The sequence below is a fragment of the Pristiophorus japonicus genome, chromosome 3 (genome assembly GCF_044704955.1).
Source record: "Pristiophorus japonicus isolate sPriJap1 chromosome 3, sPriJap1.hap1, whole genome shotgun sequence".
Lineage (NCBI taxonomy): Eukaryota > Metazoa > Chordata > Chondrichthyes > Pristiophoridae > Pristiophorus > Pristiophorus japonicus.
Genome location: NC_091979.1, coordinates 227,608,615 through 227,625,953, shown reverse-complemented (window position 1 = coordinate 227,625,953; position 17,339 = coordinate 227,608,615). Strand labels below are relative to the sequence as shown.

The 17,339-nt window shown below is 46.5% G+C and overlaps 1 protein-coding gene across 5 annotated transcripts in view; it reads right to left on the bottom strand.

Moving 5' to 3' along the window:
* nt5c2a (5'-nucleotidase, cytosolic IIa) overlaps positions 1 to 17,339 on the bottom strand; it is a 125,874-nt gene that overhangs the window by 29,129 nt on the left and 79,406 nt on the right. For all 5 annotated transcript variants that reach the window (XM_070876355.1, XM_070876357.1, XM_070876353.1 and 2 more), the window contains exon 4: positions 2,243 to 2,360. In XM_070876355.1, the coding sequence (XP_070732456.1) occupies positions 2,243 to 2,360 (118 nt within the window). The remainder of the gene's footprint in view (positions 1 to 2,242; positions 2,361 to 17,339) is intronic.

Here is a 17,339-nt window from a genome sequence, read left to right as displayed (position 1 = left end):
TAACCTTGAGGACGAGTTCAGAGTGTATTCGGGATAGTTTCGGTTTCTTAGAACAGTACATTGTGGAACCAACCAGGGAGCAGACTATTTCAGATCTGGTAATGTGTAATGACACCAGATTAATTAATGATCGCTGAGCAAATGATCCTCCAGGAAAGAGTGATCATAGCATGGTAGAATTTCAAATTCAGTTTGAGAGTGAGAAACTTGGGTCTCAAACCGGTATCCTGAACTTAAATAAAGGCAATTACAAATGGATGAAGGCAGAGTTGGATAAAGTAGACTGGGAAAATAGATTAAAGTGTGGGACGGTTGATGAGCACTGGTAAACATTTAGGGTAATATTTCATAACTCTCAGCGAAGATATATTCTAGTGAGAAATAAAGACGCCAAGAGAAGGATGAACCATGGCTAATTAAGGAAGTAAAGGATGGTATCAAATTGAAAACAAAGGCATACAATGTTGTGAAGATTAGTGGTAGGCCAAAGGATTGGGAACTGTTTAGAAACCAGCAAAGGACAACTAAAGAAAAATGAGAGAGAGAAGACAGATTATTAAAGTAAACTAGCAGGGAATATAAAAACAGACAGTAAGAGCTTCTATAGGTATATAAAAAGAAAGAGACTAACTAAAGTAAACGTTGGTCCCTTAGAGGATGAGACTGTAGAATTAATAATGGGAAAGGACAGAGGTACATTGAACAAATATTTTGTATCGGTTTTAACGGTAGAAGACACTAAAAGCATTCCAATAATAGATAATCAAAGGACAATAGGGGAGGGAGAAACTTAAAACAATCACTATCACTAGAGAAAAAATACTCTGTAAAATAATGGGACTAAAGATGGACAAGTCCCTTGGGCCTGATGGCCTGCATTCCAGGGTCTTAAAAGAAGTGGCTGCAGAGATAGTGGATGCATTGTTTGCAATCTACCAAAATTCCCTGGATTCTGGAGGTCCCAGCGGTATGGAAAACTGCAAATGTCATACCCCTATTTGAGAGGGGGAGTCAGAAAGCAGGAAACAATAGACCAGTTAGCCTCGCATCTGTCATTGGGAAAATGCTGGAATCCATTATTAAGTAGCTGGACATTTAGAAAATCATAATACAGTCAAGCAGAGTCAGCATGGTTTTATGAAAGGGAAATCATGTTTACAAATTTGCTGGCGTTGTTTGAGGATGCAACACACAGGGTGGATAAAGGGGAACCAGTGGATGTGGTGTATTTGGATTTCTAGAAGGCATTCAATAAGGTGCTACACAAAAGGTTATTGTACAAGCGCTCACAGGGTTGGGGTAATATATTAGCATGGATAGAGGATTAGCTAACTAACAAAAAACAGTGAGTCAGGATAAACGGGTCATTTTCCAGTTGGCAAACTGTAATTAGCGGGGTGCCACAGGGATCAGTGCTGATACCTCAACTATGTACAATCTATATTAATGACTTGGATGAAGGGACTGAGCGTAATGTAGCCAAATTTGCTGATGATACAAAGATAGGAGAGAAAGCAAGTTGTGAAAAGGACACAAAGAGTCTGCAAAGGAATTATAGATAGGCTAAGTGAGTGGGCAAAAATTTGGCAGATGGAGTATAATGTGGGAAAATGAGGTTATCCACTTTGGTAAGGAAAAACAAAAAAGCGAATTATTATTTAAATGGAGGGAGATTACAAAATTCTGCGATACAGAGGGATCTGGGGGTCCTTGTACATGAAACCAAAAAGTTAGTATGCAGGTACAGTAAGTAATTAGGAAGGCAAATGGAATGTTAGCATTTATTGCAAGGGGGATAGAGTGTAAAAGCAGAGAAGTCCTGCTAAAACTGTACAGGGCATTGACAAGACCGCACCTGGATTACTGCGTAGAGTCTTGGCCTCCTTATTTAACGAGGGATATACTTGCATTAGAGGCAGTTCAGAGAAGGCTCACTAGGTCGATTCCGGAGATGAAGGGGTTGTCGTTTGAAGAAAGGTCGAGCAGGTTATGAGGGGCTTGACAGGGTAATGCAGAGAGGATGTTTCCCCTCGTGGGGGAATCTAGAACTAGCAGGCATAGTTTCAGAATAAGGGGCCTTCCATTTAAAACTGAGATGAGGAGGAATTTCTTCTTGGGCAGAACAGGGAAGTGGAGCTGAGCTCATGATCAGATCAGACATGATCTTATTGAATGGCGGAGCAGGCTCGAGGGGCCAAATGGCCGACTCCTGCTCCTATTTCTTATGTTCTTATGTTCCTACCTGGTAGGGAAAACGGGATCGTAGACAAAGTTGCAAAGCTCCTGAGGATACCCAATGGAGATCAAGCGTTCGACAGTCAGATCAAAGCCCAGGGCCTCATATTCTGGAGATTTGTAGACTGCACCAAAACAAAAGGAGAATGTTTAATCGGGAATCCGACAATATTTAGAGAGCCTCGTGTATAGAGACCCTTAATAGCCCAGCAATCAAAAGCCATGGTGCACATATATTCAGTACAGCTGCAATCAGATGTGAAGCACATATACCCTACAGCAGCAAAACACAAGTCCAACACACTGCACTGAAGCACTGACACCTGCCACAGTGCACACACAGTAATTCACTATTTACACGAGTGGGACTGACATATCAAGAAAGATTGGATCAACTGGGCTTGTATTCACAAGTTCAGAAGAATGAGAGGGGATCTCATAGAAACGTTTAAAATTCTGACGGGTTTAGACAGGTTAGATGCAGGAAGAATGTTCCCAATGTTGGGAAGTCCAGAACCAGGGGTCACAGTCTAAGGATAAGGGGTAAGCCATTTAGGACCGAGATGAGAGGAAACTTCTTCACCCAGAGAGTGGTGAACCTGTGGAATTCTCTACACAGAAAGTTGTTGAGGCCAATTCACTAAATATATGCAAAAAGGAGTTAGATGTAGTCCTTACTACTAGGGGGATCAAGGGGTATGGCGAGAAAGCAGGAATGGGGTACTGAAGTTGCATGTTCAGCCATGAACTCATTGAATGGTGGTGTAGGCTCGAAGGGCCAAATGGCCTACTCCTGCACCTATTTTCTATGTTTCTATGATCCCTTACGGTGGGACTTGGTAAGGCACATTGTACTCTACAATGATCTCCAGAATATCGGCGCTAACTAGGGTTGCCAACCCTCCTTGATTGGCCGGGAATCTGCCCGAATCAGCATCAATCTCCTGGTGACCATTAAATTTTAATAAAACCTGAGCGCTGCTTCCAGCAACCCGGGAGAGCAGAGATTAAAATTCCCCGCCCCAGGAGCGCCCACTCGAACAACAGATGCTGATGTGAGATGCTGTAAATGGTTAATAACTGTTAGCCTGGGGTTAGGAGTCAGAACGAGGTTAAACCGTCTTAATTTTAATCAATCATTTCCAAGCCTTTTCCAATGAGCGTGTCACCGGCTGCTGGTCAGTGCCAGCCCAACACAGAGTCCGGAATCAGGGAGCTCGAGAGTGGAGGGGAGAGACTGGGGAATGGGGGCTCGGGGCTCGGAATGAAAGAGTGTGTGGAACGGGGAGCGCGGGGGGGGGGGGGGGGGGGGCTGCGGGGGAGACTGACTGGGGAATGGGGTATGTGGTTTGCCAGAGAAGAGCAGGAGCAACAACAGCAAGGTGGCGAGTGCGAGCAGCACTGAGGACAAAAAAAATCTGCAAAAGGACTTAGATAGGCTAAGTGAGTGGGCAAAAATTTGGCAAATGGGGTATAATGTTGGAAAGTGTGAGGTCATGCACTTTGGCAGAAAAAAAAAATCAAAGAGCAAATTATTTTTTAAATGGAGAAAGATTGCAAAGTGCCACAGTACAGCGGGACCTGGGGGTGCTTGTACATGAAACACAAAAGGATAGTATGCAGGTACAGCAAGTGGTCAGGAAGGCCAATGGTATCTTGGCCTTTATTGCAAAGGGGATGGAGTATAAAAGCAGGAAAGTCTTGCTACAGTTATACAGGGTATTGGTGAGGCCACACCTGGAATACTGCGTGCAGTTTTGGTTTCCATATTTACGAAAGGATATACTTGCTTTGGAGGCAGTTCAGAGAAGGTTCACTCGGTTGATTCCAGAGATGAGGGAAGGTTGAGTAGGTTGGGCCTCTACTCATCAGAATACAGAAGAATGAGAGGTGATCTATCGAAACGTATAAGATTATGAGGGGGCTTGACAAGGTGAACACAGAGGATGTTTCCACTGATGGGGGAGACTGGAACTAGAGGTCATGATCTTAGAATAAGGGGCCACCCATTTAAAAACAGAGATGAGGAGAAATTTCTTCTCTGAGAGTTGTAAATCTGCCTCGGAGAGCTGTGGAAGCTGGGACATTGAATAAATTTAAGACAGAAATCGACAGTTTCTTAAACGATAAGGGGAAGTGGAGCTGAGTCCATGATCAGATCAGCCATGATCTTATTGAATGGCGGAGCAGGCTCAAGGGGCTGTATGACCTACTCCTGTTCCTATTTCTTATGTTCTTATGTAAAATTCTGAAAGAACTGCTGCCACACAACAGTGCATGTTGGGAATAGCGGAGGCACTCTGTTCCAGCCGCAAGGAGAAGCAAATGTCAAAGTCCCTAAAAACCCGCGGCCCCCCCCCTCACCCCCCCCCCCTCTCCTCACGCCCCCCCCTCTCCCCTGCCTCCCTCCACCCTCTCCTCATGCCCCCCCCCTCCACCCACCCCCCCGGCCGGGATCCCTGCGGTGCGTCCGTTCCCGCAGAAACTGCAATCACCATTTACCTCTTCAGGAAGCAAATCAATCTGGTTCTCCAGTCGCATCCAGACACAGAGACTGCAATACACAGAATGAGCGACATGTGGGCCTGAAGCCCCTGAACACACGGCGGCGCCACACCCCACCACCCCCGCCCAAAACAGGCACACGCGCGCCCCCCCCCCCCCCCCCCCAACCTCGCATGCCTCCTCTCTCTTCCTCCCCTGCCCCCGTGGAAAACATGCAGGAGAGGAACCAAGGGACACATATCAGGCAGAGGAAAGCTGGGGCCGGGCTCCCTGTGCAGAGTGGATGTTGTGGGACCAGGCTCACCTCTCCCTGATCCCACCACAACTATCAGTGCAGGGTCGACCCAGCCCAAACACAGGCCTCCGTGTACAGGGACTCCATGGAGCAGTGACCAGTGGTGAGGTCCGAGGGATTGTGATACAGCACACATTGCCGTGTTCACACTGGGGCTTGTTTTCAAGTTTGTGAGGAGGAGCTGAGGCCCCTCTCAGCACTGTCCCAAGGGTCAGCATGTGGACCCAATTGCTTAAACAAGCCTGGTTTCCACACATTCGCAGCTGTGCCCAAACCATCTGGGATTTGATCTGGCTGCTCCCATGGACGTTACTCATTGCATAATAGCTTCCAGCAGCCTGTAAACACCAGGAACACAGAGTAAATCCATACTGCACCCTCACACACAGAATAAACCCATACAGCACCCTCACACAGAGCAGTGTAATGTAGTCAAGTTTGCTGATGATACAAAGATGGGTGGGAAAGCAAATTGTGAGGAGGACACACAAAATGTGCAAAGGGATATAGACAGGCTAAGTAAGTGGGCAAATATTTGACAGATGGAGTATAATGTGGGAACGTGTGAGATTATTCACTTTGGCAGAAATAATAGAAAAGCAAATTATAATTTAAAATGAAGAAAAATTGCAAAGCGCTACAGTACAGAGGAACCTGGGGGTCCTTGTGCATGAAACACAAAGTTAGTATGCAGGTACAGCAAGTAATCAGGAAGGCAAATGGAATGTTGGCCTTTATTTCAAGGGGGATGGAGTATAAAAGCAAAGAAATCCTGCTACAACTGTAACAGGGTATAGGCGAGGCCACACATGGAGTACTGCGTACAGTTTTGGTCTCCGTATTTAAGGAAGGAGATGCTAGCATTGGAGGCTGTTCAGAGAAGGTTCACTAGGTTGATTCCGGAGATGAGGGGGTTGACTTATGAAGATAGGTTGAGTAGGTTGGACTGAAACTCATTGGATTTCAGAAGAATGAGAGGTGATCTTATCGAAGCATACAAGATAATGCGGAGGCTTGACAAGGTGGATGCAGAGAAGATATTTCCACTCATTGGGGAGACTAGCACTAGGGGACATAGAATAAGGGGCAGGCCATTTAAAAATGAGGAGTTTCTTCTCTCAGAGGGTTGTAAAATCTATGGAATTCTCTGCCCCAGAGAGCTGTGGAGGCTGGGTTATTGAATATATTTAAGGCGGAGATATACAGATTTTTGAGCGGTAAGGGAATAAAGGGTTATGGGGAGCGAGTAGGGACGTGAGCCGAGTCCATGATCAGATCAGCTATGATCTTATTAAATGGTGGAGCAGGCGCGAGGGGCCAGCTGGCTACTCCTATTTCTTATGTTCTTATATTCTTATATTCCTTCTCACTGGAATATATTTTTGTTGAGAGTTTATGAAATATCTCCTTAAATGTTTGACACTGCTTATCAACTGTCTCACACTTTAATCTATTTTCCCAATCCACTTTAGCCAACTCTGCCTTCATACCTTTGTCACACTGCTTGTCCAGCATCCAGTACTGGATGAACAGAAATTTCCTCCAACTAAATTGCCTCCACTGCGACAGTTCTGGTCACCACATTACAGCAAAGATGTGATTGCACGCAAGAGGGTACAGAGGAGATTTACAAGGGTGTTGCCAGGACTGGAGAATTTTGGCTATTAGGAAAGATTCGATAGGCTGGGGTTGTATTCTTTGCAAGAGAGGAGGCTGAGGGGAGACTAACTGAGGTGTATAAAATTGAGGGGCATAAAATTGAGGGGCCTAGATACAGTGGATAGGAAGGACCTATTTCCCTAAGTAGAGGGATCAAAAACCAGGGGGCATAGATTTAAAGTAATTGGTAGAAGGATTAGAGGGAAGTTGAGGGGAACATTTTTCACCCAGAGGGTGGTGAGAATCTGGAACTCACTGCCTGAAAGGGTGTTAGAGGCAGAAACCCTCACAACATTTAAAAAGTACCTGGATACGCACTTAAAATGTTGTAAACGGCAAGGCTATGGGCCAAGAGCTGGAAAGTGGGATTACGCTGGATCTCTCTTTTTCGGCTGGCGCAGACACGATGTGCTGAATGGCCTCCTTCTGTGCTGTACATTTTTATGATTCTACAATTAAACATTGCAAAAACTGAAGCCATTGTCTTTGGTCCCCACCACAAACTCCGTTCCCTAGCCACCGACTCCATTCCTCTCCCTGGCAAGTATCTGAGGCTGAACCAGACTGTTTGCAACCTTGGTTTGATTTAAAAAAAAATTTTTTAAATGATCCTCCCTACTTACGACATGAACTTCGGACCACACATCCGCTCCATCACCAAGGCCACCTACTTCCAGCTTCGTGATATTGCTCGACTCCAATCCTACCTCAGCTCATCTGCTGCTGAAACCCTAATCCATGCCTTTGCATCTTGTAGACTTGACTATTTTAACACACTCCTGGCCAGCCTCCCACCTTCCACCCTCCATGAACTTGTCATCCAAAACTCCGCTGCCCATATCCTAACTCGTGTCAAGTCCTATTCACCCATCACCCCTGTGCTCGCTGACCTACATTGGCTCCCAGTTATGCAACGCCTTGATTTTAAAATTCTCATCCTGGTGTTCAAATCTCTCCATAGCTTCGGTCTCCTACCTATCTCTGTAACCTCCTTCAACCCCGAGATTTCCGCGCTGTTCCAATTCTGGTCTTTTAAGCATCCCCGATTTTAATCGCTCCAACATTGGCGGTTGTGCCTTCAGCTGCCGAGGTCCTAAGCTCCGATTCCTTCCCAAACCGCTCTGCCTCTCTCTCCTCCTTTAAGACGTTCCTTAAAATCTATCTTTTTGACCAAGCTTTTCGTCATCTGTCCTAATATCTCCTTATTATGGCTCAGTGTCAAATTTTGTTTGATAATCGCTCCTGTGAAACACCTTCTATAGTGCCTTCAACATGTTTTACTATGTTGAAGGCGCTATAGAAATGCAAGTTATTGTTGTATGGGGGTTGTACACTGCGTGTTTGGGAGTTTGAGTTACGTGAGTCTCAGTGAGAAACAATGCAGTGTTGTTATTGATCACATATTTGGGGATTTTACCCAGCTCGGAGTCAAATGTGAAACTTAACACTTTGTTTTCCATGTTTACATTTCTAACGTGACGATGAATAGAAATATCCAACAGCCACAAACGCTGTGTGATTTAAGAGTGTTGCCAATGCTGAATCACCAACACCCTCATGTAGTCGTTTGCATTTCATGGCTATTCACAGTTCCTCGTTAAATTATTTGCAGCCACTTACAGTTGGTGGTTAGGCCCCGCTAAAATAGATTGGATACCCCAGGCCTTGGCCACAGCCCAGAATAGACAAGCTTGGCAGAGCTAGTGAGTGCAAACGTCATCTCTATAGATAAACAGGTCGTATGGCACTGAACCAAGGCATCAGTTTGTTGATTCAGGTATAAAGGCAAACAGCCACGTCTCCACTGCCTCACAACAGTCTCCATGAACCAAACTGAAGTACAGTTACAGACACCAGATTAGCAGGCAGGGAACAAGCAGTCTGAGGATTCAAACTCAAGGGCAGGAAGTCCGTGACTTCAAACCAGTCATTTCAAACAGTTTTGCATATGGATCCCCTGTAAATATTGACATACTCCTGGGGATCCTCCTGTAAATACTGAGACACTCCCAGGGACCCCCCCCGTAAACACTGACACACTCCTGAGGACCCCCCTGTAAACACAGACTCTCCCAGGGACCCCCGCTGCAAATACTGACACTCCTAGGGACCCCCCCTGTAAATACTGACACACTCCCAGGGACCCCGCTGCAAATACTGACACTCCCAGGGACCCCGCTGCAAATACTGACACACTCCCAGGGACCCCCCCCCCCCCCCCCCCCCGTAAACACTGACACACTCCTGAGGACCCCCCTGTAAACACTGACTCTCCCAGGGATCCCCGCTGCAAATACTGACACTCCCGGAGACCCCCCCTGTAAATACTGACACACTCCCAGGGACCCCGCTGCTAATACTGACACACTCCCGGTGACCCCCCCCTGTAAATACTGACACACTCACTATGCTGGTGGCAGAAGTATATTTAAACTGAACAAATCCCAAAATTCTTTGAGACTGCTGACCATGTGGAGCCCCTCGGGGAGGTGGGTCCTGTTGGGCAGCCTATGTTCAAACATCATCTCCCTCACACTCGGCATCCGCTTAATTCTCCACATTTGGTGAAACCTCAATTCTAGTCTCAACACCAAAGCGGAAACCTCAGGGTACTCACCTTCTAATAAAGATAAACACAGCAGCAGGAAGCAAGTGACGCACGCAATGTTACGGAGGTGCAGGATGTGGCGCACTTAGTCATCACCGACTCTCACAGGGCGGCTGAGGTTGGAGGAAAATGTTGTGGCATATTCTGCCCACTGGACAATGGCAGTGACCTTACCACATGCCACTAAATAAATGGACAAGAGGGGCCTACCATCAGGGGCTTGCTACCCCCTGATGTTCCAACAACTCTGGCTGTCATCTCCCTAACCTTTGCCCCAGAAAGACATTACACAACCTGGTTATCAAATTTATTTTGCAAGTTTCCTTCCTGGGTACAGTTGCACGGGCCCATTCGACCTCCACTACCTCACTCAGATGGTCCTTATTCCTGTGTCAGCATGGACAGCAACTGCTGTAAGCTAATTAACCACTGGGGCATCAGAGCTAATTAACCACTGGGGCAACCCGATCCTATACTCACCTGACAGGACAGCTACACACAGCTAACTTTGCCTTCCTTAATACAGGGCGTTGAAATTAACTGTACCACATGCCCAGCATCTATAGCTCACTCGCTAGACCATCAGGAGATCATCATAGAAACATAGAAAATAGTACAGTAGTAGGCCATTCGGCCCTTCGAGCCTGCACCACCATTCAATAAGATCATGACTGATCATTCCCTCAGTACCCCTTTCCTGCTTTCTCTCCATACCCCTTGATCCCTTTAGCTGCAGGGCCATATCCAACTCCCTCTTGAATATATCCAATGAACTGGCATCAACAACAGTGCGGCAGGGAATTCTACAGGTTAACAACTCTGATGAAGAAGTTTCTCATCTCAGTCCTAAATGGTCTACCCCTTATCCTAAGACTATGTCCCCTGGTTCTGGACTTCCCCAACATCGGGAACATTCTTCCCGCATCTAACCTGTCCAGTCCCGTCAGAATCTTACATGTTTCTGAGATCCACTCTCATCCTTCTAAACTCCAGTGAATAAAGGCCCAGTTGATCCGGTCTCTCCTCATGAGACAGCCCAGCCATCCCTGGAATCAGTCTGGTGAACCTTTGCTGCACTCCCTCAATAGCAAGAACTTCCTTCCTCAGGTTAGGAGACCAAAACGGAACACAATATTCCAGGTGAGGTCTCACCAAGGCCCTGTACAACTGCAGTAAGACATTCCTGTTCCTATACTCAAATCCCCTAGCTATGAAGGCCAACATACCATTTGCTTTCCTCACCGTCTGCTGTACCTGTATGCCAACTTTCAATGACTGATGAACCATGACACACCCAGGTCTCGTTGCACCTCCCCCTTTCCTAATCTGCCGCCATTCAGATAATATTCTGCCTTTGTATTTTTGCCAGCAAAGTGGATAACCTCACATTTATCCACATTATACTGCATCTGCCATGCATTTGCCCATTCACCTAACCTGTCCCAAGTCATCCTGCAGCCTTTTAACGTCCTCCTCACAGCTCACACCGCCACCCAGTTTAGTATCATCTGCAAACTTGGAAATATTACACTCAATTCCTTCATCTAAATCATTGATGTATATTGTAAAGAGTTGGGGTCCCAGCACTGAGCCCTGCAGCACTCCACTAGTCACTGCCTGCCATTCTGAAAAGGACCCGTTTATCCCGACTCTCTGCTTCCTGTCTGCCAACAAGTTCTCTACCCACGTCAGTACATTACCCCCAATACCATGTGCTTTGATTTTGCACACCAATCTCTTGTGAGGGACCTTGTCAAAAGCCTTTTGGTTCTCCCTCGTCCACTCTACTAGTTACATCCTCAAAAAATTCCAGAAGATTTTGTCAAGCATGATTTCCCATTCATAAATCCATGCTGACTTGGACCGATCCTGTCACTGCTTTCCAAATGCGCTGCTATTTCATCTTTAATAATTTATTCCAACATTTTCCCCACTACTGATGTCAGGCTAACCGGTCTATAATTACCTGTTTTCTCTCTCCCTCCTTTTTAAAACAGTGGTGTTACATTAGCTACCCTCCAGTCCATAGGAACTGATCCAGAATCGAGAGACTGTTGGAAAATGATCACTAATGTATCCACTATTTCTATGGCCACTTCCTTAAGTACTCTGGGATGCAGGCCCTGGGAATTTATCGGTCTTCAATCCCATCAATTTCCCACTTTATACGGATATCCTTCAGTTCCTCCTTCTCACAAGACCCTCGGTTCAGTTAAATGCACAAGGACCTCCCCCACCAGTAACAGGAACACAGCTGCCCGTCTGCAGGAGCTTGTTGGGATGTCCCTGAACAGAAATCCAGCTTTGGCTGCACTTTACAAGAGCTATTTCTGCCACTGTCGCTAACCTCATTCATCACCTTACACACCTCGCAGATTCAGCGCTCTGCGTACTCAGTTCCTGGAAAGATTAGTGCTCGTGTTGGAATGTCACAGCTGAACACAAACACAATCAACTTATTTGTGACCTTTCTAATGATCTAATTTTATCGCTAGCACTGGAGAGGCTCAGTGAACTACAGCAGGCTTAAAAAAAAATTCATTCATGGGATGTGGGCATTGCTGGCAAGACCAGCATTTATTGCCCATCCCTGATTGCGCTTGAGAAGGTGGCGGTGAGCCGCCTTTTTGAACCGCTGCAGTCCGTGTGATGAAGATGCTCTTACAGTGCTGTTAGGGAGGGAGTTCCAGGATTTTGACCCAGCGACGTTGAAGGAACAGCCGATATATTTCCAAGTCAGGATGGCGTGTGAGACTTAAGGTGATGGTGCTCCCATGCACCTGCTGCCCTTGTCCCTCTAGATGGTAGAGACTGGGTTTGGGAGCAGCTGTCAAAGACTCAGCCTGAGAGACACCTACTCCCCCCAACAAGCCACGGCCTAAAGGTGTCTCGCTTACATTACCCAACAAAACAGTGGATAATTACCCAGAGCGCCCCCCCCCGGCCCCGAACCCAGCTGAGCTGAGCCCCCACCCCCCCCCTCCCCAGGAGCTCAGCGGGGTCCCCAAGCATTCCCCCCCCCCCCCACTCCCAAGCCCAGTGGGGCCAAGCACCAGCGTGGATTTGTGAAAGGTAGATTATATCTGACAAACCGGATTGAATTTTTTTTGAGGTGACTAAAGTAGTGGACAGGGGAATGTCTATGGGTGTTATTTATATGGACTTCCAGAAGAGATGTGATAAAGTCCCTCATAAGAGACTAATTAATTTAAGTTGAATTCCATGGAATTGAAGGAAAATTATTGACCTGGTTAGGAAATTGTCTGAGCGGCAGGAGACAGAGTAGGTAGGGATAATGGGTAAGTACTCTAATTGGCAGGATGTAACTAGTGGTGTCCTGCAGGGATCTGTGTTGGGGCCTCAACTATATATATTATTTATTAACCACTTAGCTGATGACATATATAAGCAGTGTAAATGAATACATAACATTACAAAGGGATATCGATAGATTAAGTGAATGGGCAAAACTGTGGAAATGGATTACAATATAGGCAAATGGGAGGTCATCCACTTTGGACCCAAAAAGGATAGAACAGGGTACTTTCTAAATAGTGAAAAGCTAAAAAAAAAGTAGAGGTCGAAAGAGACTTGGGATCCAGGTACACAGATCATTAAAGTGTCATGGCCACAAGAACATAAGAAATAGGAGCAGGAGTAGGCCATATGGCCCCTCGAGCCTGCTCCGCCATTCAATGAGATCATGGCTGATCATCGACCTTAATTCCACTCTCTTGCCATATCTCCATGTCCCTTGATTCCCATAAAGTCTATAAATCTACCGATCTCAGCCAAATATACTCAGAAGACTCAGCATCCACAGCCCTCTGGGGCAGAGCGTTCCCCAAGTGAAGAAATTCTTCTTCATCTCAGTCTTAATTGGCCTATCCCTTATCCTGAGACTATGCTCCCTAGTTCTAGAGACTCCAGCCAGGGGAAACAAACTCTCAGCATCTACCCTGTCAATCCCCTTCAGAATCTTGCATGTTTCAATGAGATCACCTCTCATTCTTCTAAACTCCAGAGTAGAGGCCCATTCTACACAATCTCTACTCATCAGACAGCCCTCTCATCCCAGGAATCACTCTAGTGAACCTTTGTTGTACCACCTCCAAGGCAAGTATATCCTTCCTTAGATAAGGAGACCAAAACTGTGCACAGTACTCCAGGTGTGCTCTCACCTAGGCCCTGTACAATTGTAGAAAGATTTCCTCATTCTCGTACTCCAAACCCCTTGCAATAAAGGCCAACATGCCATTTGCTTTCCTCATTGCTTGCTGAACCTGCATGCTAGCTTTCTGCATTTCTTGCACGAGGACACCCAAATCTCTCTGAACATTTAAAAGTTTCTTACCATTTAAAATATATTCTGCTTTTCTATTCTTCCTACCCAAGTGAATAACCTCACGTGTCCCTACATTATACTCCATCTGCCACCTTACTGCCCACACACTTAGGCTATCTATATTCCTTTGCAGACTCTGTTCTCCTCACAGCTTACTGTCCCACTTGAACATGTCATGAACAGGTACAGAAAATGATCAAAAAGACTAGTGAAATGCTGGCCTTTATATCTAAAGGACAAGAACACAATGGGGTAGAAGTTATGCTACAGCTATACCATACCAGGAGTACCGTGAGCAGTTCTGGGCACCGCACTGCACCGTAGGAAGGATATATTGGCCTTGGAGGGAGTGCAGCATAGGTTTACCAGAATGATACCCGGATTCCAAGGGTTAAATTACGAGGAGAGGTTACACAAACTAGGGTTGTATTCCCTGGAATTTAGATGGTTAAGTAGTGATTTGATTGAAGTTTTCAAGATTTTAAAGGGAACAGATAGGGTAGAAAGAGAGAAACTATTCAACTGTTTGGGGATTCTAGGACCAGGGAGAAAAAAAGTCTAAAAAATTAGAGCCAGACCTTTCAGGAGTGAAATTAGGAAACATTTCAACACAAAAAGGGTGGTAGAAGTTTGGAACTCTCTTCCGCAAACGGCAATTGATGCTGTGTCAATTGTTAATTTTAAATTGGAGATTGATAGATCTTTGTTATCCAACGGTATTAAGGAATATGGAGCTAGGTAGCAGATCAGAAAGCAAAGACTTGCAATTATATAGCACCTTTCACAACCACCGGACGTCTCATAGCACTTTAAGACCAATTAAGTATTTTTGGAGTGTTGTCACTGTTGTAATATGACTGGCTCCTCATCCTCCCACAGTAACCAGGTGGAACAGGCTCGAAAGGCTCAATGGCCCCGCTCCTGTTCCTATGTTGCAGAGCCCCGAGCCTAGCAGGGTCTGATTCCAGAGGAGCAGGTGAGTGCAAGGTTAACAAGCTACTGCTTGCCAACGGTTTCAGATATGCATGGTTACCCAATAAAACCACAGGCGCTCTTGCAGAAAGGCAGCTCACAAAGCATTTCCTTGCACATTGTAACTAACTGTCAATCTGTGGTCCATAGGATCACAACTCCAGTCTGCATGGACACCACTGCAGGTCAAGGCTATAAATAGAGCTGGAGCGCTGGGCCCTGGAACATTGTGGGCGAAGGTGTGGCAAATGACGTAACGGGGCCCAGAAGAGCAGAGGGCCCAGGGGCAACACGGGCCTGCCCACACTGCGATATGTGTGTACACTAGGTTCGTGCAGCAGAGCAGGTCTTCAGTCGTCCTGGTTCAAGACTTGCCACTGGATAAAGGCCCAGCTCTGTCGAGCATGTGTGGTGGCTGATGTGCAACGGTTAACACACGTTTAAAAAAAAAAAAAACCACGTACAGGCATTTTCCACCCCCTCAATTGGAGGTCAGGACTCGAATATCTGGTCCTTCATTGAAGCATCTGTGAACTATTGTGGAAGCAAGTCATCCTCGTTCGAGGGACCGCCTATGATGATGCATGGGACACCGCTGTGTGCGCCACCATCATTATCAATGATCCTTTCAAGCAGTGCAGGGTTATAAAACACCTCTCAAATCGCTTACTCCCTCAAAGATCTATCCAATTATCATTTAATTTTCCCCCATTATCTGCCTCCACTCTATCCCCACCCCCAGCAAACAGTTCCACATTCTCCACTCTGCAAGTAGTTAATCTAACCAGTCTGTGAATCTCAAACTGAGCCTGTGTCTATTGTTCTCAAGCTTGTGGCAAACAACAAAAACAGTTCAACTTATTGATTCCCTGAATACTGGAACAACATTTGCCCAGAGCCTGCCCTCCCCAGAGTAACCAATCCCAGCTCCACCCCCCTCCCCAGAGTAACCAATCCTGGCTCCTCACCCTCCCCCAGTTACAACCCCGGCTCCTCACCCTCCCCAGTGGCCAATCCCAGCACTTTATCCTCTCCCCAGAGCTGAGATTTCATTGCCCTTTTCTGCACTGCCTCCAATAAATCCATACAGACCCCCTACGTAGCAAGCCCAACAAGAGAGCGGGGAGAATTCTTTTCACCCAGAGGGTGGTGGGGCTCTGCCTGAAAGGGTGGTAGAGGCAGAAACCCTACAGCATTTATAAAGTATTTGGATATGCACTTGAAGTGCCGTAACCTACAGGACTATGGACCAAGGGCTAGAACGTGGGATCAGGCTGGATAGCTCTTTGTCGGCTGGCATGGACACAATGGGCCGAATGACCTCCTTCTGTGCTGTAAATTTCTATGATTCTCTCACCATCCCTATCTAGGGGTTTAATTGCCCTCTCTAATATTTTACCCACAGTAAAAGTGAGGCTCCCTCCTCAGCAGCTCCCTGGGTTGTATTGAAGATCGGTTCTGTGTTAGTGACTTTACAATGCTCAGGCACTACTCCCATTTCTAATGATTCCTCAACGATAGCACTAAGGACATGACTGGATTCAAATATCACACTGGAGGTGAAATTGGTGCACCGATATTTGGCTCCACTACACTGGGAGCTCGGTGATCATGATGCAGTATTTACTAAATATCTGAGCGACAGCCCACAACAGAATCAACCCTACACTTCATTTCTAATCACAGCTGGAACATCAACTGAAGCACCACCGTATTCTCAATCTAACACTGGTGCAAACAACCCCTCACCGGGTGCAGAAACATCAGTGCCTGCTTTACTCTCATTCACTGAGCCCTGTGACACAGCACTGCTCCACTGTACACTCCATTCACATAAATTCAACCATCACTGAGCCCACACCAGCCTTGTATTCATTACTAACCATTACCGTATCCACCTCAATCCTCTCAATGGTTTCTCTGGCTCTGGTGCTTCGCGTTCCTGCCAAGCTTGCACCTGCTGTTTCTGAAACTACAAATCTATCGATCACTCCCCGACACTGACCTCCTTCCCTGACTGGCTCCATCACTTACCAAGTCCTCAGCATCACTCATTCACCCACCGCATGCAGCTTGTGAAATCAGAGCAACTACATGTGCCTCAATTTTAAGGGATGCAGAAGTTTGTGGACAGTTCCCAGACCCTGCTTTATCTGCACTTCATCATCATCATAAGCAGTCCCTCGGAATCGAGGAAAACTTACTTCCACTCCCAAAGTGAGTTCTTTGGTGGCTGAACAGTCCAATACGAGAGCCACGGACCCTGTTACAGGTGGGACAGATATTCTTCAAGGGAAGGGGTGGGTGGGGCTGGACTTACACTTACAGCTCACTCATCATGCAACCTCCTCCAGCAGGGCACAAATGAAGGGCTGCCGCACACTGCACCCAGTGCCCTCCAGCAGAGGACAGGCCAGGTGGGGCATAGTCTTCTCTTGCCCACAAACTGTAGGTGGAGAAGGGCAGTGACCCAATTGCAAATGCTTCAAAAAGACCCTGTTTACAAGGCAGCTGCACACAGCAGCTACAGCAATCTCCCAGTTTATTAATGCTGTCGGGGCGAGGGGGGGGGGGGGCAAGATCAGCTCCTCTGGGATGGAGAATCCTCACCTAAACCACGATGGTATCCCTTGGGGCTGATGGCCACCTGATGGGTCCCAAGCAAGAACTACTAGTTTATATAATTAGAATATTGTCTTGTTTCCTGGTCGGTCAGGGAC